General features: G+C 42.9%; 1 protein-coding gene across 2 annotated transcripts in view; it reads left to right on the top strand.

Moving 5' to 3' along the window:
- LOC126299045 (uncharacterized) overlaps positions 1 to 21,297 on the top strand; it is a 284,308-nt gene extending 263,011 nt beyond the window's left edge. For both annotated transcript variants that reach the window (XR_007552714.1, XM_049990697.1), the window contains exon 3: positions 21,020 to 21,297. Coding sequence is in view for 1 of the 2 variants with exons in the window: in XM_049990697.1 (XP_049846654.1) it covers positions 21,020 to 21,151 (132 nt within the window). In the remaining variant the exon portion in view is untranslated. The remainder of the gene's footprint in view (positions 1 to 21,019) is intronic.
- The last annotated feature ends 848 nt before the right edge of the window (positions 21,298 to 22,145 follow it).

Genomic DNA, 22,145 nt, shown 5'->3' with positions numbered 1-22,145 from the left:
TGTGCCACGAAGAGTGAACTCAAGGCTTTTGGGTGGCCCCTAGACACAGGAGACGGGGATTGTTGGCCAAGAATAAGTTCAATAAGAGTAACTATACCGCATCAGGACCGATACCACTCCTTAGATGCCCAGTGATCTACATTTGCATCTACGTCTACACTACTGACCATTAAAATTGCTACACCGCGAAGATGACGTGCTGCAGACGCAAAATTTAACCGACAGGAAGAAAATGCAGTGATATGCAAATGATTAGCTTCTCAGAGAATTCACACAGGGTTGGCGCGAGTGGCGACACCTACAACGTGGTGACATGAGGAAAGCTTCTGACCGATTTCTCATACGCAAACAGCAGTTCACCGGCGTTGCCTGGTGAAACGTTGTTGTGATGCCTCGTGTAAGGAGGAGAAATGCGTACCATCACGTTTCCCACTTTGATAAAGGTCGGATTGTAGCCTATCGCGATTGCGGTTTATAGTATCGCGACATTGCTGCTCGCGTTTGTCGAGATCCAATGACTGTTAGCAGAATATGGAATCGGTGGGTTCCGGAGGGTAATACGGAACGCCGTGCTGGATCCCAACGGCCTCGTATCTCTAGCAGTCGAGATGACAGGCATCTTATCCGCATGGCTGTAACGGATCGTGCAGCCACGTCTCTATCCCTGAGTCAACAGATGGGGACGTTTGCAAGACAACAACCATCTGCACGAACGTTTATCATCTGCATTTCTTCTTGGTGTAGCAATTTTAATGGCCAGTAGTGTACATTATTATTCTGCGGTTCACAATTAAGTGCCTGGCAGAACGTTCATCAAACATCTTTCAATCGAGAACGTTGGCGTGGTAGTTGCGATACTGGCATCGTATTCTGTCAGAGGAGACATTCACTGCCCTGTCCGGGAACCCAAATTTATTTTCTCAATAATTTCCCTAACTCACTAAAGTCGAATGTCGGGACGGCTCTTTTCAAAAGGACGTGGCTGGCTTCCTTCCTCATACTTACCCGCAACCGTTTAGTGCTGCGTCTCCAATGATACGGTGTTCCACCGTGAACTTCATTCCTCTAAATCCAATGATATCGTCAGAAAATTTTGTGCAGTATTTAAAGCGGTTTTTGGTAGTTTGGGTTTTCCATAAACTGTGCGTAGGATGCTGAGCGCAGATTTTCGCCATAATGGCAGTTAACACTATCTGTAAAAATATATAAAATTTTAATAGATGCCGCTACTAGTAGCAGTTCTGTTACCTTGCTTAAATTACTACATTTTTACTGCATGTTTCGAAATTTGGTATAATCAGCAAGCAAACATGGTAGTGATAAAACATTTAACTTAAACATACATACGCCGTCCTTCTAAAACGTTAAGAGACTGATTTTCTTCCTGACGTACAAACGACGTCAGATCAGTAACTGCGGTGCCAGGTTGGACTAACAGCTGCTCGGGGTAGTCGTGTGGTCTTAGGCGTCTTGTCACGGTTCGTGCGGCTCCCTCCGTCGGCGGTTCGAGTCCTCTCTGGCATGGGTGTGTGTGTTGTCCTTAGCGTAAGTTAGTTTAATTAGTGTGTAAGCCTAGGAACCCATGACCTCAGTAGTTTGGTCCCATAGTCCTTACCACAAATTTCCAAATTTGGACTAACAGCTATAAACAACAGTTGTGCATTCGACTAGTCAGTTATGAGCAGCCAATGTTGGATGTCTGGACACAGTGTGTCAATGTTGTTGTGTCAGAATGGAGCAACAAACTGAACATCTCAGAATCAAGTGTTCAAGATATTCTCCGGAATGTTTTGAGAAAGAGAACAGTGTGTGCAAGGTTTATCTCGCATACCTAGACACCTGAACAGAAACAACGACTCGTGAATTCATGCTGGGACTTGACTGAAATGCAAAACAGATGCAATTCTTTTACAGAAACAAATCACGAGAGACGAGACTTGGTGTTATCACTACGAACCCCCTCAAAACGACAGAGTGAGTTTTGGGTCTCTGATGGGTCACCACACCCGAAGAAGGTGCGAATGTGACGCGCGAGTGGAACAACGTCTCAAACAACGAATTTTGCCACAGTTTCACATTGTTGCATGAACTTTCTGTGCATTGTACAGAAATGGGGGAAAATTGTGTATAACATCTAAAACGTTAAAATCACCACCTCAATTTTTATCGAGACTGCCGAAAAAAAAATTGTACACCTGGAAGGACGGCATCGAACTTTTTCCGATGACGGCATATGCGACGTGGAGGATAGTATATATACCGATAATGGTTTCAACTTCGTTCGCCAACAGATAGCGTAGTGGCATCGCTACCAAAGCGCCACCTGTGTCTACTCTTTAGCAGGGAATGCTTACAGCCAGAAGACTCAGTGTGGTCCAGTCGTATGTGAAGCAAGCAGGCAACCATTCCACGGAGACGCATTCGTGCTTCCTACAGCCGAAAAAGCGAGTTTGAAAGTTACCAAATTGTGTCCCTCCGAGTAATGGGATGGTCCTTTTGGAGAGATGCCACATTAGTCAGACGTGCAGTTGTGCAACATTGCTGGTAACAGTGATCACGTGAACATTCTTACACCCGTAGACGAGGTTCTGAACGTCCAGGATCGTCGTCTGTAAGACCAGGAGTGGCAGTTCGTACTGCTAGCACAGCACAGATAAGAGAGCTTGTGTTCTTAGACGTGTCAACACGAACTGTTGTGAACTAGTTATTAGCAGTCAACTACAAGGAAGCACACATCTAGCCCGTATTCCACTCACGCCACAGTATCGCCGAGCACGGCGCGAGTGGCATCGATGAAAGCAGATTGTGCCTGCACGTAAGTGATGGTGCGTTCTGCCGTTATTGCTATAGGAAGGTGATGTGTTGTTTCAACATGATAATGCTCGGCCATACCCTGTTTGTGGAAATCAGTGTGCTCTGCAAGAAGTGCACCAACTTCTTTGGTCAGTACGATCTCCGGACTTGTCTCCTAAAGAACACGTGTGGGACGTGATGGGACGAGAAGTGATCGTGCGGCACTTCATCCAACTCTTACAGAACTATGTGGACGGGTCGAGCAGGCGTGGGATAACGTATACCAGAACAGTATTAGCCGTATGAACGATCGACTGGATGCCAGATTCAGCGCCTGAATTGCCGTTCGTGGAGGCTACACCAAGTATTCATATGGGTGTTTCAGCATAGGTTGATGCCTGGTACCTCTTCGCTTGTGCTGCTGATCTGTAAATGTAAACGTTTCAAGTACTCCAAACGCACTGTTGCAACAGTAAATCTTGAGCGAATTACACTACTGGCCATTGAAATTGCTACACCAAGAAGAAATGCAGATGATAAACGTGTATTCACTGGACAAATGTATTATACTAGAACTGACTGCAATGTGGGTGCATAGGTCTTGAGAAATCAGTACCCAGAACAACCACCTCTGTCCGTAATAACGCCTGGGCATTGAGTCAAACACAGCTTGGATGGGGTGTACAGGTACAGCTGCCCATGCAGCTTCAACACGATACCACAGTTCATCAAGAGTAGTGACTGGCGTATTGTGACGCGCCAGTTGCTCTGCCACCATTGACCAGACGTTTTCAGTTGGTGAGAGATCTGGAGAATGTGCTGGCCAGGGCAGCAGTCTAACATTTACTGTATCCAGAAAAGCCCGTACAGGACCTGCAACATGCAGTCGTGCATTATCCTGCTGAAATGTAGGGTTTCGCAGGGATCGAATGAAGGGTAGAGCCACTGGTCGTAACACATCTGAAATGTAACGTCCACTGTTCAAAGTGCCATCAATGCGAACAAGAGGTGACCGAGACGTGTAACCAATGGCACCCCATACCATCACGCCGGGTGATACGCCAGTATAGCGATAACGAATACACGCTTTCAATGTGCGTTCACGGCGATGTCGCCAAATGCGGATGCGACCATCATGATGCTGTAAACACAACCTGAATTCATCAGAAAAAATGACGATTTGCCATTCGTGCACCCAGGTTCGTCGTTGAGTACACCATCGCAGGCACTCCTGTCTGTGATGCAGCGTCGAGAGTAACCGCAGTCATGGTCTCCGAGCTCATAGTCCTTGCTGCTGCAAACATGGTTGTTGTCTTGCAAACGTCCCCATCTGTTGACTCAGGGATAGAGACGTGGCTGCACGATCCGTTACAGCGATGCGGATAAGATGCCTGTCATCTCGTCTGTTAGTGATACGAGGTGGTTGGGATCGAGCACGGCGTTCCGTATTACCCTCCGGAACCCACTGATTCCATATTCTGCTAACAGTCATTGGATCTCGACCAACGCGAGCAGCAATGTCGCAATAGGATAAACCACAATCGTGATAGGCTACATACCGACCTTTATCAAAGTCGGAAACGTGATGGTACGCATTTCTCCTCCTTACACGAGACATCACAACAACGTTTCACCAGGCAATGCCGGTCTACTGCTGTTTGTGTATGAGATGGAAACTTTCCTCATGTCAGCACGTTGTAGGTGTCGCCACCGGCGCCAACCTTGTGTGAATGCTCTGAAAAGTTAATCATTTGCATATTGCAGCATCTTCTTCCTGTCGGTTAAATTTCGCATCTGTAGCACGTCATCTTCGTGGTGTAGCAATTTTCATGGCCAGTAGTGTAGAATCCTCTAAAAAGATGTAATAATTTTTTCCGGAAGTGTATTTTTTAATCCAGTCTCGAAATTTATTGGACTGTCAGGATGGACTGTGTGTTTTTTAACCCTGTGACGTGTTCCCATTATTATAACTATGGCCCTCTCGAATTTGTTGTCCATTGTCTGAATTCTATCATCACAACGCGCTTTTTACTATGTAAAATAATAGCCGACTGATGATGGAACCACTTAGGTCACTTTCAGGCTGTTTCATGATCTCCGATTCCGAGACAAAAACTTAAACACGAAATTTATGGAACACGCTGATGAAAGGAGAAAGGCTGCAGTCACATGCGGAATAAAGTTTAAACATATAGAGGCATGTGCCGTACAAGACTTTTCCTCGTCCTCCATTAAAAATGACGTGTTCTCACGTAGCAGGAAAATAGTAGCGTACCCACAGTGAATAACTGCTCAGCAAGTACTGTCCTTGCAACACAAGTATAAGCCCATGAAAAAGAAGAAAAATTTAGCGTGCCTCATTATGAAAGAAATAATTATTCACTTGGTACGTGCCATTTGGCAGTACGTCCACATGGGTCACCCATACGGCCTGCACGAACTCAGTTCGTGGCGGCGACGGCAGTGGACGCATTCCTGTGCGCGCCCGCCGTGACGTCGGAGGCAGCTCACACTGGCCGTGTCATTCCCCTCCTTGGAATTTATATTTATGATACGTATTACCTCAAACATAGTCGGCGTCGCAGGAGAATATCACTAAATTCTTACGATCGCGTAGCCGTGCTGAATAATAAGATTGATCATACAATGGCGTGCTAAGAGCCATTGTATGCTTATATGTGCGGCCGCGGACAGCCTACTTCGCATGTCACATTGACATCTTCGCCAACCGAAATATTTGCACCTGTTTGGTGATATTTTGCTCACCAGATGGAAGGAAATTGTTTAAATGGCGATCCCTAAGTTTGCAATTCTGGGCTGTTATTGCCGTGTAGCCATTACGGTAGCAGAAAACCATTAAGCTGTTCATCGCCTCGCTGCAAATATATTCTGTACACATTTTACGAGGTAGGGAAAAATATTTTATGCTGTTTAAGAATAATGTAAATGTCTGTTTTGACTGGTTTATTGTCAAGTTTGTTAAATAGATTGCTACTGGAGAGTAAATATATTTTCAAGTGTTGGAGATGCAATTAATTAATCTAAGGTAGACCACATAATGAAGTAATGCTTACCATTGTGGTTGTTCAGGTTGATGATAAACGTGGACTTAAAATACATATCTCAACGGCATTTACTATTACATGCAGTCCCGACTTGTTAAGGCCAAACTTCAGTAATATATGTTCCTCATAACGTTAGTTTATGTTCGGTAAGAACAAAAGAATAAAATAAATCAAAGCAGTTGGTCGTAAAAGAATAAAACGCCTGTGTGAACACAGTTGATTAATGGCGACAGGAAGGCATCCAGCCATAAAATTAAAATGATCGTCATTAATGCGCAGTTGCTCGTCATTGCTGGTCCGTGTCATGCCGAAACAAACGCTGAATATAAGTAAGATGACTACCGGGGAAAACACGGGATGTGTAAAAATGTACACCCTGTGTAACATTTCATCTCTGGCTACACAGGGTAATTAGAAGTAAGAGTAAGATGTACTTGCATCAGCTGACTGCTCCCAGAACTCGTGTTAATTGAAATCGGGAGCGACTAAGATCACGTGTAGAACACTTATACTGCGCAACTCCTACGCTATGTGAACGTGCACAAAGACAATGGTTTACGAGGAGCTCTCGGATTACAAAACGAAGTACGATATTTTAAAGGATCCCTTTCTCACAGTAACCAATTAATTAAAATTATTCTTAATTAGCATCAGGATTTGTATGGACTGAAGTTTCAAACTCATTAACCAATGGCCAACGAGACCAGACGAGCGACCATCACGCAGATGGTTCCTAAACCTACATGTTCACGCAGACTATCCCAAACTATTGAAGATGATAGAAGATGCTAAAGTAAGAACTTCGATATAATGAACTAATGGTCGGAGACGAATACGTAGAGTTTATTAAGTCGCATTACACAGCAACAACTCAAGCTTATAGAAACTTCTCGAAGTAGCAACACTCAGACCAAGTGCATGCCTCACAACATAACCCATTCACATAACTGATTTCTGAGTTGCGCCTGTTTCCCCATTGTATTCGAAGTATAGTTTTCACAAACAAGTAAATCTCCTCAAACTGTACTGTGCGAACAACTCTTTGTCGAGAATCTGGGTCGCATCCTAGTGGCTTGAATGACCGATTTGCTCATGATTTTGTATTTACAGCAATAAAATGCATCCAGCTGCTATATTGCCTTTTTTACGAAACCTTACTCTTCACTCTGCTTCCCGTGCGGAACATCCTACTGGTCAACAAATTAAATGCATATCTGCTAATTTCCATGACGACTAATACGCCATCTCTGACAACCAGTCATGAATTTTAAATTTTATCATGTTCGATCGTGGTCATTTATTGTGCGTTGCCTTTAAAGGTAGTAGCATATTTGTTCAGAGCCTCAGGTACTTTATTATTGTGAAACAGAAGCAGTTTATAAACATGTACCTAATTCAAGTATGTTACTGCCCGAAATGTTAATTTTAAGATCAGCAGTTCTGTATTTCAGCATACTCAGTTTAGATTCCTCTACCGTCTACACAATTTCAACCCTAAAGGTATGGGACATACTGTCGTCAGTTAGACCGTAAGACGAAAAGGAAGAAAGGAAGACTGTGTGTCGGACCGAGACTAACTTGGGATCGTTGCCTTTCACGGGCAACTACTTTACAACTGAGCTACCAAGCACGACCTACTACCCGTCCTCACAGCTTCGCTTCCGCCAGTATCCCATATCTTACCTTCCAAACTTCACAGAAGTCCTCCTGGCAAAGTACGCATAGCAAGCACGGAAGCTCAGTCGGTAGAGCAGCCGGCCGGAGTGGCCGTGCGGTTCTAGGCGCTACAGTCTGGAACCGCTCGACCGCTACGGTCGCAGGTTCGAGTCCTGCCTCGGACATGGATGTGTGTGATGTCCTTAGCTTAGTTAGGTTTAAGCAGTTCTAAGTTCTAGGGGACTGATGACTTCAGAAGTTAAGTCCCGTAGTGCTCAGAGCCATTTGAACCATTTTTCGGTAGAGCACTTGCCCACGAAAGGCAGAGGTCCCGAGTTCGTCTCTTTCTGTCCGGCACACAGTTTTAATCCGCTAGGAAGTAGGATGATTTTAGATCATATTATGGAGAGCATACTTCTTACTCCACAGTATTTTCATGATGTTATAGCGCTTGTATTTTAAGGGATGCAAATTAAGTAAATGAGTCAGCTGCTCTGACTATCGCAATTTCCCTGTCAGCTGAGGGAAGAATTCCTACTTGCAAATATTCTGCCCGCTGACTGTGAGGACATCAGGCTTCTTTTCGTACTACAAGTGTTTCTGTTACCAGAATACATAACATTAAAGAGGGGCAGGGGCAAAGCTACGAACCATAGTTAAAGGAATCAATATATACAACAGCGTAAGGAAACGTAGCGCCTCCGAATTCTTTATGTGTAAACTCTTTAAAGATTTTAAAAGAAAACAAACGTTATTAACACTCTACATCTGTATTCTTCATGTCTACATATTCGCTGGCTTAGGCAGCTAGAATGGTTCAAATGGCTCTGAGCACTATGGGAATTAACTTCTGAGGTCATCAGTCTCCTAGAACTTAGAACTACTTAAACCTAACTAACCTAAGGACATAACACACATCCATGCCCGAGGCAGGATTCGAACCTGCGACCGTAGCGGTCGCGCGGTTCCAGACTGTAGCGCCTAGAACCGCTCGGCCACCCCGGCAGGCCCGTAGCTAGAGGGCTCCGAATAGTAGCGTGTAACATGGCGGTGTGTAACGTAACTATCTCGGTGCGTGAGAAACAGTGTGCTGTAATCGAGTTTTGAATTTGATGAGTTCGTCTACACACGGAATACCCTCTCCATCAGCATGACAAAGAACTTAAAGAACACCTTCTAGGAAATCACTTTGATAGTGATGAAGAGCTATTAATTTCAATGGGGGCTACTCTGGGAAGAAGGTAGAGCTGGCAGAGGCTGCAAGTAAGATGGGGCTGGAAGTTTTAGTTGTTAGTGACATTCGGGTAAGGGGTGAGAAAGAAGAGGAAGTGGGAGAATACAAGGTCTACCTGTCAGGAGTCAAAGCAGGAATAGCACATGGGGTGTAGGGCTTTACATCAGGAAAGAAATGGAACCCAGTGTAGTTGCAATAAGGTATGTAAACGAACGACTGATGTGGATAGATTTGAAAGTGTGTAGCAAGAAAATTAGGATTGTGTGAGTATATTCGCATTGTGAAGGCACAGATCAAGATAACATGGATAGTTTTTATGAGGCGTTCAGTGATGTAGTCGTTAGAGTAAAGGACAAGGACAGTGTTCTGCTCATGGGTGATACACACAATACTAGAAGTGGCTAAAGAATGTCTTGGAACAGTAGTGTGTAAAAGTAGGAAGAAGCAAACAGCTTGGTGGAATGACACAGTCAAGGCAGCCTGTAAAAGGAAAAAGAAGGCGTATCAAAAATGGCTACATACTAGAACTCAGGTAGACAGAGAAAGTTATGTTGAAGAAAGAAACAAAGCCAAACAGATAATTGCAGCATCCAAGAAGAAATCTTGGGAAGACTTTGGAAACAGGTTGGAGACTATGGGTCAAGCTGCTGGAAAACCATTTTGGAGTGTAATTAGCAGTCTTCGAAAGGGAGGTAAGAAGGAAATGACAAGTATTTTGGACAGGTCAGAAAAACTGCTGGTGAATCCTGTGGATGCCTTGGGCACGTGGAGGGAATATTTTGAAGAGTTGCTCAATGTAGGTGAAAATACGATCAGTAATGTTTCAGATTTCGAGGTAGAATGGGAAAGCAATGATGATGGAAATAAGATCACATTTGAGGAAGTGGAGAAAATGGCCAATAGATTGCAGTGCAATAAAGCAGCTGGGGAGGATTAAATTAAGTCGGAACTCATCAAATACAGTGGAATGTCAGACCTTAAATGGCTACATAGGATAACTGAAATGGTCTGTGAGTCGGGACAGGTTCCATCAGACTGGACAAAAGCAGTAATCACACCAATCTTTAAACATGGAAACAGAAAAGATTGTAACAACTACGGAGGTATCTCTTTAATCAGAGTTGTGGGTAAAATCTTCTCAGGTATTGTAGAAAGGAAAACGCGAGTATTAGTTGAGGACCAATTGGATGAAAATCAGTGTGGGTTTAGGGCTCTTAGATGTTGTCAGAACCAGATCTTTAGCTTACGGCAGATAATGGAGAAGTGTTACGAGTGGAACAGGGAATTGTATCTATGCTTTATAGATCTAGAAAAGGCATATGACCGGGTTCCTAGGAGGAAGTTATTGTCTGTTCTAAGAGATTATGGAATAGGAGGCAAACTTTTGCAAGCAATTAAAGGTCTTTACATGGATAGTCAGGCAGCAATTAGAGTTGACGGTAAATTGAGTTCATGGTTCAGAGTGGTTTCAGGGGTAAGACAAGGCTGCAACCTGTCTCCAGTGTTGTTCATATTATTTATGGATCATATGTTGAAAACAATAGACTGGCTGGGTGAGATTAAGATATGTGAACACAAAATAAGCAGTCTTGCATATGCGGATGACTTAGTTGTGATGGCAGATTTGATTGAAAGTTTGCAAAGTAATATTTCAGAGCTAGATCAGAAATGTAAGGACTATGGTATGAAGGTTAGCATCTCCAAAACGAAAGTAATGTCAGTGGGAAAGAAATATAAACGGATTGAGTGCCAAATAGGGGGAACAAAGTTAGAACAGGTGGACGGTTTCAAGTACTTAGGATGCATATTCTCACAGGATGGCAACATAGTGAAAGAACTGGAAGCGAGGTGTAGCATAGCTAATGCAGTGAGCGCTCAGCTACGATCTACTCTCTTCTGCAAGAAGGAAGTCAGTACCAAGACTAAGTTATATGTGCACCGTTCAATCTTTCGACCAACTTTGTTGTATGGGAGCGAAAGCTGGGTGGATTCAGGTTACCTTATCAACAAGGTTGAGTTTACGGATATGAAAGTAGCTAGAATGATTGCAGGTACTAGTAGATAGGAACAATGGCAGGAGGGTGTCCACAATGAGGAAATCAAAGAAAAACTGGGAATGAACTCTATAGATGTAGCAGTCAGGGCGAACAGGCTTAGATGGTGGGGTCATATTACACGCATGGGAGAAGCAAGGTTACCCAGGAGACTCATGGGTTCAGCAGTAGAGGGTAGGAGGAGTCGGAGCAGGCCAAGGAGAAGGTACCTGGATTCGGTTAAGAATGATTTTGAAGTAATAGGTTTAACAACATCAGAAGAGGCACCAATGTTAGCACTGAATAGGGGATCGTGGAGGAATTTTATAAGGAGACTATGATCCAGACTGAACGCTGAAAGGCATAATCAGTCTTAAATGATGATGATGATGGAGTGATGAAACTGTACAAGCAAACATTCTATAATGACGGTATCAATACATTGGTCTCTCGTTGGGAGAAATGTGTTGGTCGCCAGGGTGACTATGTTGAGAAATAAATGCGAAAACATGAAGAATAAAGATGTAGAACGCTAATATTGATTGCTCTATTTAAAAAACTTTAAGAGCTTTCACATTAAAAATTTGGAGGCATTACTTTTGAGCTTGCTCTCTTATATTGACAATCAATAACAAATTAAACACGATGTATCTTTGTTACACTATGGAATGACATAAGCCCACAATTACTGATTACTCTTCGGTAAGCGGTTGTTTGTAGGAAAAGTTATTAACATAAGAAGCGCTATACACTGATAAGCCAAAACACTGCCTACCGCGACGCTGGATGCCGCCTGGTGGCATTGCGGACACGAAACGCGGTAACAAAACTATGTAAGTGGAGCACACACGGACGGAGGATCACACTGGCGAAGAGGTGGGCTGCAAACGGATAAATCCATTGAGATTCTCTGACAAACGACGGCTGCGGAGATGGGTACGTCGAAGAGACGTGTAACTATCGAGCTGCAGATCGCCCATATTAACAAAGGGGCTACCAACGGTGTCTCCGTAACGACCGTTCAGCGAACGTTGCTGCGTGTGAGACTCCGCAGCAGATGGTTCAAATGGCTCTAAGCACTATGGGACTTAACATCTGAGGTCATCAGTCCCCTAGACTTAGAAGTACTTAAACCTAACTAACCTAAGGACATCACACACATCCATGATCGAGGCAGTATTCAAACCTGCGACCGTAGAAGCAGCGCGGTTCCGGACTGAAGCGCCTAGAACCGCTCGGCCACAACGGCCGGCTCCGCAGCAGACGCCTGGTTCATGCCCCCATGCTGACTGCTGTTCATCGGCGACGAAGGCTCGAGATTGCACACTAGTAGCGCAACTAGATGTCCGCTAAAAGGCGACATGTGGCTTTTTCAGATAAATCACGTCTTATGCTCCTTCGGGCAGATGGGCGTTTACGTGTACGACCCTGCAACAGTTATCGGAAGGGTACGGAACAGAGGAGAGAGCGTTATGTCCTGGGAAAAATTTTCGTGGCATTCCGTGAGTCATCTCGTCATTCTGGAAGGCAAAGTGAATCAGCACATGTTTGCATCTATCCTTGGGGACCATGTCCATCCGTTTATTTTTTCCTCGGTAAGAAGACATCTACCAGCAGGAATATCCAACATATCACGCAGCTCGCAGTGAACGTGCGTGGTTCAAAGAGCACCAGGATGAGTTAGCTGTACGCCATTGACCACTAAACTCCCGGGTTTTAAAACCAGTCAAGAATCTGTGGGTCCACGTCGATCGAGCTGTTGGCGCCGTGGATTCTCAACTGAGAAACTTGGCGCAACTGACCACAGCACTGGAGTCGGCCTGGTCAAACAATCCTGTCGGTACCTTCCAGAAACTTGCTACTCTCTTTCTACACGTCCGCGCTGCAGAAGGTGGTTATTTAGGCTTTGACAGATGGACTTATTACTGTGACTGGACTGTATATAAGGTCTCCACTGGGCTCTATCCAGAACAAGAACTTCATGATCTACTGTTCAAATGAGGAACATTTGTTTAACATCATACCTAAAGCAAACGCATGTAAAGAGGAAACTAGAGAACTCTCATTGAAGTAAGTCGATACATAAAAATAATACTTAAAAATACTCGTAATTTTACACAGAACATAAGATTAAAATACCACTGAAGGCAACTCATCACTCATGAAAGATTAATAGCAAATTTCTGAAAGTGACTGTGAAAATAAAAGGTCGCATTGCCGGATTGCATTGTGATTACGTATTTTCCTATCGGAGCTCGCCAAGGGAGTGGCACAACCAGCGAATCCAGAAGTTTTTTCTCTGTACTTTTGAAAGGTCAATCAGCAGACACTTTTCTCTCACGCGATCTGTTCCTACTCTCATTTCATAAACAAGATTTAATTTATTAAAACTGAGGCTACCATTTACACAGGCGTTCGAGAGGTGCGAGCATCGTATTTTCATCCATTGCGATCTGGTTTGAAGTACACGCTATTAGCAGCGTTTCAGTTCATATAATATATTTCAGCACTGCGTCTGCAGGAGAAGAGGAAAGTTCGTGCCACCACAACAGGAAAAGCGCACTTTTTTCACATACCATATACAAAAAATCGAACAGCAGTTGTGGTACTCACCTCCGTGAGCTAGTTCAGTGATGTTTAGAACGAGCTCTTACTAAAGTCAACTAAAAACACCTCATTTCGGCCCACAACTGCATGTCACATCTCACAATAAGAGGGAAAAAATGTGTAAGTCTTTTTGATGAAATCGAGCGACCATGTTTTCATGAATCTAATTTAGGCATAATTGTGATTTCACTCACGTATATCCATAGGACTGTAAAATTCGGTGACACCACTGCATTTCAACCAGATACTACCCCAACACACGTTGCTTGGATTTCTTCTTACAACAGACACATTTCGCTCATTTCCTGGCCTGTCTCTTGGTCTGCCTTGTCACCAAGAGTACTTCTGCAACAAGTGTTACAGAACATTTTTCACGTATCCAGACAGGCTGATGTTAAAAGATGAGGAAACATATCGGACGTTCCTATATTTTGATGTCTCGGTGTCAATTTTGAGGTTGAGATTGAAATGTCATCACTGACTGCTAGGTTTCTGCTGTGTCGTCCGAACAAGACACAGCCAGGGCAAAAACACCACAGGCGCAAAGACGCGAGATGGTGTCAGTGGCATACAGACTCGCCACTTGTGCGAGTTCCACCAGCGCCATGGGTGGCGCTGAGGATGAAGATATCGACTCCGCCTCGGCCAATTGCCGGCCGAGTACAATCCGCCAATGACCGCATGATAACAGAGAGAAGCTTACTTGGAGGACAGAACAGCAGCTCTCGTCCTCTTCGCTATAGATCATCGTCCAGGGTTGACTTAGACAGGGAACGTCGTTTAGTGAACTCTTTAGAAGTGAACAGACAGATGTTGTAAATTGCATTTTCTATATACTGTAAAGTTTACCTACGATTATTTGCACTCAGGCATTGAGGGCCTTTTCTTTGTGTTATATTACAAGCAGTATTGCAGACTTCATTATTCAATTAGTCACAAAGATAAGTAAACCTTTTCGTCTCATATGTGTGACTTTGTTATAAATTTGCTGGAGTGCTGTTGAACCTTTGTTCTCCCATCCTGTTACCTGACCCTGGGGCATAACTGTGTAATAGTGGCAGGGAGAAATTGTCTTAGTGGTTACTGCACCAGAAGCCGTTTCATGAACTCACAAACTCGGTCTACCGTAACATCAGTGGCAACTTGGCCTCCACAGCACTATCGACGAGGCCTTTACAAAACTGGCGACAACGGTTTACAAAAGTTTCTTTTCTCGGTAATGCTGTTATATTAGTGCGAGGCTTAAATAAGAGGTGGTTTTCCCCACACATTTGGCGAATGCGAGCTGGTTCTATATCCTCGCTTCAGAAACTCAAATCATGATCCTATAACACACCATTAACCTTCAGAACAATGTTAGCATGGTTCGCAGACAAACTGCATTTACGCAAAACTCCTCTCCTAATGTTTAGATGAGGTTTTTTGCGTAGGCATGGCGTGTGAGGAGAGAAAAATGGTTCTAACCACTATGGGACTTAACATCTGAGGTCATCAGGCCTCTAGACATAGAACTACTTAAACCTAACTAACCTAAGGACATCACCCACATCCATGCCCGAGGCAGGATTCGAACCTGCGACCGTAGCGGTTGCGCAGTTCCAGACTGAAGAGCCTAGAACCGCTCGGTCACAGCGGCCGGCGAGGAGAGAAACATTTGTACAATATGGAGTTTATCATTTGAGTTAACGCCAAAAATAATTCTCTGCAAATCCTTTATACTTAAGAACAAAGAGGTTAGTATTTATTACGCTTAGGGTCGCGATAGCTGCTTTAACCCAGGCAAGGCAGACTATTCACCTTTTCTTCTTCAATTCCAGCTAATGCCATGCCTAACTGTGTGCTCACAGCTGTCATTTGAATGACATGACATTAGGCAGTTTTGACGCTAATCTAATTCACAGCCACCCCTAAGACATATGAACACCTAAGATAATATGTGTTAAACAAAATGCGGTAATATGAGAACGTAGTTGCTAATGGAGAAATTCTTGAATAGATGTTCATCGCTATTCTTTGCATGGAAGGAAACCAGAAAAAACATTTATCCAAAAATGCGAAAACGTACGAAGTTCTGTCTCAGACGACTTCGATCTCGAAACTGCGCTGAACTCTTTCCTATTGCAGTTCAGTTTTAAAAAATTCCTTGTTTTCAGTCTTATATACACGCATATAAATGTCACTGATATTCCCTCCTATACTCTATACAGGGTGAGTCCGAATACCACATCATAATTTTCAAAGGTTTCTCAGCGATATTTTCCAAATAAGGGACCTGTAGCTCATTACAGAGTAAGAAGGTAATTATAATTTATTCAGTGTGTTATCCCAGTTTCAGTGAAAATACATTTGCAACAGTGATAAATCCTATAATATGCAATCACCAAAACGGAATAATCCGGTTTCTTGTAGGCTCTTAGATACAGGTGCAAACGTACTGTAATATGGTTGTTCGTGAGACATAGTTTCATTTCATTCAATTAACACGTATACGAGTATAGCATATAACTTTTCATCAGTGAACCTACAGTTGAAACCAACCAGAGACGGAACTAAGCATTAGCGACTGCAAGCATGACGGCGAAGAGTAAAGTGGGCGTTAACATCGTTAGCAGCAAATACCGTGAGGGACTGGGACAGGTTTGTTTCCAAACAAACCACACATCATATACCGTCGACACTTGGGCTGTTGAGCAGATTCTTCAGCGCAGCACAAATACTAAGATAAATGGGAGTGAGAAATCAAAAGTATGCAATTACTCCGTGACGAGCCACTGGAGACGATGGATGCCTTACCAATCAATTCAGAAAATATTCCTCAACAACCATCGAAAATTTAACGATGGAGTTTGGCTACATCCTGTGCATTTAAAATACGAATAAGCAGTTAAAAATTTCCCTTCCAATTTTTATTTTTCAAATCCAGACATATAAATGAAACAGCACGATTTTTTGATAGTCCTTGTTATGAAAATTGGCCTTTCATACAAAAAATTAATAACCTTTCAGCATTACTGAAATTCCTGGAATACTTGATCGTTTTCGGACTGAGAAAAAAAAAACCTTTAACTTGAAAAAATCGTATAATCTAGGCAGAGTATACGATTCACTTCTTGTATTTGAGAATTAAAACTGTTTGCTGGACCGAATCTCGAACTTGAATCACTATTTCTCCCGGTCAGTACGCTACTGAATTTCCTTTGTATTTCAAAATTTTATGCAACAATGCGACTTGATAATGATGAATGGACTTTCTCAAACAGCGATCAGTTCAGCTGAGAATAATGGACACAAATTTACTTCAAACACATGTCAAAAATGGAACAATGCTACATTTTCATGTCGAAGATAGGGTTGCAGGATACTACTGTGCTAGCTGGAGATGGGAAAATATTATAAAACAAATCAGAATAGCTCGCAGCTATTTAAACATTCCTCCCCATGAACCATGGACCTTGCCGTTGGTGGGAGGCTTGCGTACCTCAGCGATACAGATAGCCATACGGTAGGTGCAACCACAACGGAGGGGTATCTGTTGAGAGGCTAGACAAACGTGTGGTGCCTGAAGAGGGAGAGCAGTCTTTTCAGTAGTTGCAGGGGCAACAGTCTGGATGATTGACTGATCTGGCCTTGTAACGCTAGCCAAAACGGCCTTGCTGTTGTGGTGCTGCGAACGGCTGAAAGCAAGGGGAAACTACAGCCGTAATTTTTCCCGAGGGCATGCAGCTTTACTGTATGATTAAATTATGATGGAATCCTCTTGGGTAAAATATTCCGGAGGTAAAATAGTCTCCCATTCGGATCTCCGGGCGGGGACTACTCAGGAGGACGTCGTTATCAGGAGAAAGAAAACTGGCGTTCTATGGATCGGAGCGTGGAATGTCAGATCTCTTAATCGGGCAGATTGGTTAGAAAATTTAAAAAGGGAAATGGATAGGTTAAAGTTAGATATAGTGGGAATTCGTGAAGTTCGGTGGCAGGAGGAACAAGACTTTTGGTCAGGTGAATACAGGGTTATAAATACAAAATCAAGTAGGTATTATGCAGGAGTAGGTTTAATGATGAATAAAAAAATAGGAGTGAGGGTAAGCTACTACAAACAGCATATTGAACGCATTATTGTGGCCAAGATAGATACGAAGCCCACGCCTTCTCCAGTAGTAAAAGTTTATATGTCAACTAGCTCTGCAGATGATGAAGAAAATGATGAAATGTATGATCAGATAAAAGAAATTATTCAGGTAGTGAAGGGAGACGAAAATTTAGTAGTCATGGGTGACTGGAATTCGAGAGTAGGAAAAGGAAGAGAAGGAAATGTAGTAGGTGAATATGGAATGGGGGTAAGAAATGAAAGAGGAAGTCGCCTGGTAGAATTTTGCACAGAGCATTACTTAACAAAGCTAATACTTGGTTCAAAAATCATGAAAGATGGTTGTATACATGGAAGAATCCTAGAGATACTAGAAGATTTCTGATATATTATATAATGGTAAGACAGAGATTTAGGAACCAGGTTTTAAACTGTAAGACATTTCCATGGGCAAATCTGGACTCTGACCACAATCAATTGGTTATGAACTTTAGATTAAAACTGAAGAATCTGCAAAAAGGTGGAAATTTAAGGAGATGGGACCTGGATAAACTGAAAGAACCAGAGGTTGTACATAGTTTCAGGGAGGGCATAACGGAACGATTGACAGGAGTGGGGGAAAAGAAATACAGTAGAAGAAGAACGGGTAGCTTTGAGGGATGAAATAGCGAAGGCAGCAGAGGATCAAGTAGGTAAGAAGACGAGGGCTAGTAGAAATCATTGGGTAACAGAAGAGATACTGCATTTAATTGATGAAAGGAGAAAATACAAAAATGCAATAAATGAAGCAGGCAAAAAGGAATACAAACGTTTCAAAAATGAGATTGACAGGAAGTGCAAAATGGCTAAGCAGGGATGGCTGGAGGACAAATGTAAGGACGTAGAGGCTTATATCACGAGGGTTAAGATAGATACTGCCTACAGGAAAATTAAAGAGACCTTTGGAGAAAAGATAACCACTTATATGAATATCAAGAGCTCAGATGGAAACCCAGTTCTAAGTGAAGAAGGGAAAGCAGAAAGGTTGATCCTGCCTCGGGTATGGATGTTTGTAATGTCCTTAGGTTAGTTAGGTTTAAGTAGTTTAAAGTTCTAGGGGACTGATGACCTCAGATGTTAAGTCCCATAGTGCTCAGAGCCATTTTGAGCAGAAAGGTTGACGGAGTATATAGAAGGTCTATACAGGGGCGATGTTCTTGAGGACAATGTTATGGAAATGGAAGAGGATGTAGATGAAGATGAAATGGGAGATACGATACTGCGTGATTTTTGACAGAACACTGAAAGACGTGAGTCGAAACAAGGTCCAGGGAGTAGACAACATTCCATTAGAACTACTGACAGCCTTGGGAGAGCCAGTCCTGACAAAACTCTACCATCTGGTGAGCAAGATGTACGAAACAGGCGAAATTCCCTCAGACTTCAAGAAGAATATAATAATTCCAATCCCAAAGAAAGCAGGCGTTGCCGGCTGAGTGGTTGTACGGTTCTAGGCGCTACAGTCTGGAGCCGAGCGACCGCTACGGTCGCAGGTTCGAATCCTGCCTCGGGCTTGGATGTGTGTGATGTTCAAAAATGGTTCAAATGGCTCTGAGAACTATGGGACTTAACTTCTGAGTCCCTTAGAATTTAGAACTACTTAAACCTAACTAACCTAAGGACATCACACACCTCCATGCCCGAGGAAGGATTCGAACCTGCGACCGTAGCGGTCGCGCGGCTCCAGACTGTAGCGCCTAGAACTGCTCGGCCACTTCGGCCGGCCTTTGTGTGATGTCCTTAGGTTAGTTTGGTTTAATTAGTTCTAAGTTCTAGGCGACTGATACCTCAGAAGTTAAGCCGCATAGTGCTCAGAGCCATTTGAAGCATTTTAGCCAAAGCAGGTGTTGACATATGTGAAAATTACCGAACTATCAGTTAAAGGAGTCACAGCTGCAAAATACTGCCGCGAATTCTTTACAGACGAATGGAAAAACGGGTAGAAGTCGACCTCGGGGAAGATCAGTTTGGATTCCGTAGAAATGTTGGAACACGTGAGTTAATACTGACCTTACGACTTATCTTAGAAGAGAGATTAAGGAAAGGCAAACCTACGTTTCTAGCATTTCTAGACTTAGAGAAAGCTTTTGACGATGTTGACTGGAATACTCTCTTTCAAATTCTGAAGGTGGCAGGGGTAAAATACAGGGAGCGAAAGGCTATTGACAATTTGTACAGAAAGCAGATGGCAGTTATAAGAGTCGAGGGACATGAAAGGGAAGCAGTGGTTGAGAAGGGAGTGAGACATGGTTGTAGCCTCTCCCCGATGCTATTCAATCTGTATATTGAGCAAGAAGTAAAGGATACAAAAGAAAAATTTGGGGTAGGAATTAAAATCCATGGAGAAGAAATAATAACTTTGAGATTTGCCGATGACATTGTAATTCTGTTAGAGACAACAAAGGACCTGGAAAAGCAGTTAAATGCAGAATGGACAGTGTCTTGAAAACGGGATATAAGTTGAACATTAACAAAAGCAAAACGAGGGTAATGGAATACAGTCAGATTAAATCAGGCGATGCTGAGGGAATTAGATCAGGAAATGAGTTTTGCTATTTGGGAAGCAAAATAACTGATGATGGTCGAAGTAGAGAGGATATAAAATGTAGACTGGCAATGGAAAGGAAAGCGTTTCTGAAGGAGAGACAGTTGTTAACATCGAGAGTAGATTTAAGCATCAGGAAGTGTTTTCTGAAAGTATTTGTATGGAGTGTAGGGAAGTGAAACATGGACGATAAATAGTTTAGACAAGAAGAGAATAGAAGTTTTCGAAATATGGTGCTACAGAAGAATGCTGAATATTAGATGCGTAGATCACGTAACTAATGAGGAAGTACTGAACAGAATTGGAGAGAAGAGGAATTTGTAGCACAACTTGACTAGAAGATCGGTTGGTAGGGCATGTTCTGAAGGTATCAAGGGATCACCAATTTGAGGGCAGCGTGGAGGGTAAAAATGGTAGAGGGAGACCAAGAGATGAATACACTAAGCAGATTCAGAAGGATGTAAGTTGCAGTAGTTACTTGGAGATGAAGAAGCTTGCACAGGGTAGAGTAGCATGGAGAGCTGCATCAAAGCAATCTCTGGACTGCAGACCACCACAACAACAATAATATAGTTTGTGTGAGAAATCTTGACAACAGTTAAGTAACGGTTATGGTCACGTTATCTCAGTGATTATTGTAACAAATACTTTGTTTGAAATCTTTTACTTTTTGAATTCTTTCGTTAAGATTAAACAATTTTCTTTACCATAACGACAGACAGTTAGAAATTGTATGTTTACATTTAGATTTTTCACGTATGTATCTGTGAATTATTTAACGTTCAGATGTATAAATGTCCATAGTATTTAAGGTTCCACATACTAAGTCATTCAGAATTTTCCTTCAAGAAAGGAATATTTCTCCGTTTTGATGTTTTTAACCCCATTGAAGGAACACGGGACAGCACGCCGGTATCTGAAATTGTAGCTCACTATAATGGAAACATTGTTTTGTTTCAGGTGCTGGGAACTCTGAAACGCTGCAGTACCGAAGTTGGAAACTGGACTGGAAATTTTGAAGACAGTCGGAAGGCTGTGAAACCCTGTTCCTCAAGCGCTTGGCAGCTGCTGAAGTTGAAGCAGAGCAAGTGAACGGCGTGCGTTTTGTTGATTTGTTAACCGGACTGCAGTATTCTGTTCTTGTATTTAACGTAGAGTGATTATCTGTGATGTTCACCTACTGAAGAATCGTAAAACGCTGTACTATGAAAATTGTGTTACCAAATAAAGAAAGATAAAATTTCTATACGCAAATGACAATGTTGTACCGTTTCTTTAATCCAGTCACCTATGAGAAAATAGTAATGTATGTGTTGAATGAGAGTGCGGGGGAAGAAATTCTACACTTAGTGAAGTTTGTTGGTAAATCAGTTCCTTGTTGACAGGCAAACAGACTGAGCTGGCTTCGAAATAACGTAAGTCACCTGATTCGTATTCTGGAGGAGGAGGGTTGTAATCCACGTACTGCCCTCCTGATCATTTCCCCTAATTACTCCAGGTGAATGTATGCCTGGTTCCTTTAACAAGGTTTCGATCTGTTCTACCTGGTCACATCCAGTTAGAACACTGGATATAGTCACACATCATAGCAGTAGATTGACGTGTAGGATTTGTTTGTATCCGAGAGCCGTTCAGGGCCATACCCCTGACCAGACCTCACGGCGTTTACCTCTGATGCTGTAAAGAAACTTCCCAGTACCTCGTATGAGACTAACGGTCGTACACGGATAGCAAAAATGTGCGGTAGTGATAGAGCGTATCCTCGGCGGCGATTTGTAAGAGAAGCATCACCAATGTGGTCTCTCTAATACCAATATCATGTGTTCGAAAGGAACTGACTGGGAACGTAGCGTAACAGAGAATAGTTCTGGCTAATCCGGGTTTTAGTCTACACTCATATTTCGAATGCGTCGGCACAACGGTTCGTCGTGATCCTCCGTAGGCAGTACATTAAATGTATTTGCAGTTGTGAATATGAAAAACCAGCAGCTGTATAACGGAATGACGACAGTGAAAACTTGTGCGGGATCGGGAATCGAACCAGGAGTTCCCGCTTATCGCGAGCGGGCGTATACCATTAGACTGT

Source organism: Schistocerca gregaria, chromosome X (genome assembly GCF_023897955.1).
Source record: "Schistocerca gregaria isolate iqSchGreg1 chromosome X, iqSchGreg1.2, whole genome shotgun sequence".
NCBI classification, from domain to species: Eukaryota; Metazoa; Arthropoda; class Insecta; order Orthoptera; family Acrididae; genus Schistocerca; species Schistocerca gregaria.
Note: the sequence above shows the minus strand (reverse complement) of the source record. Positions and strands in the feature narration are given on the sequence as shown.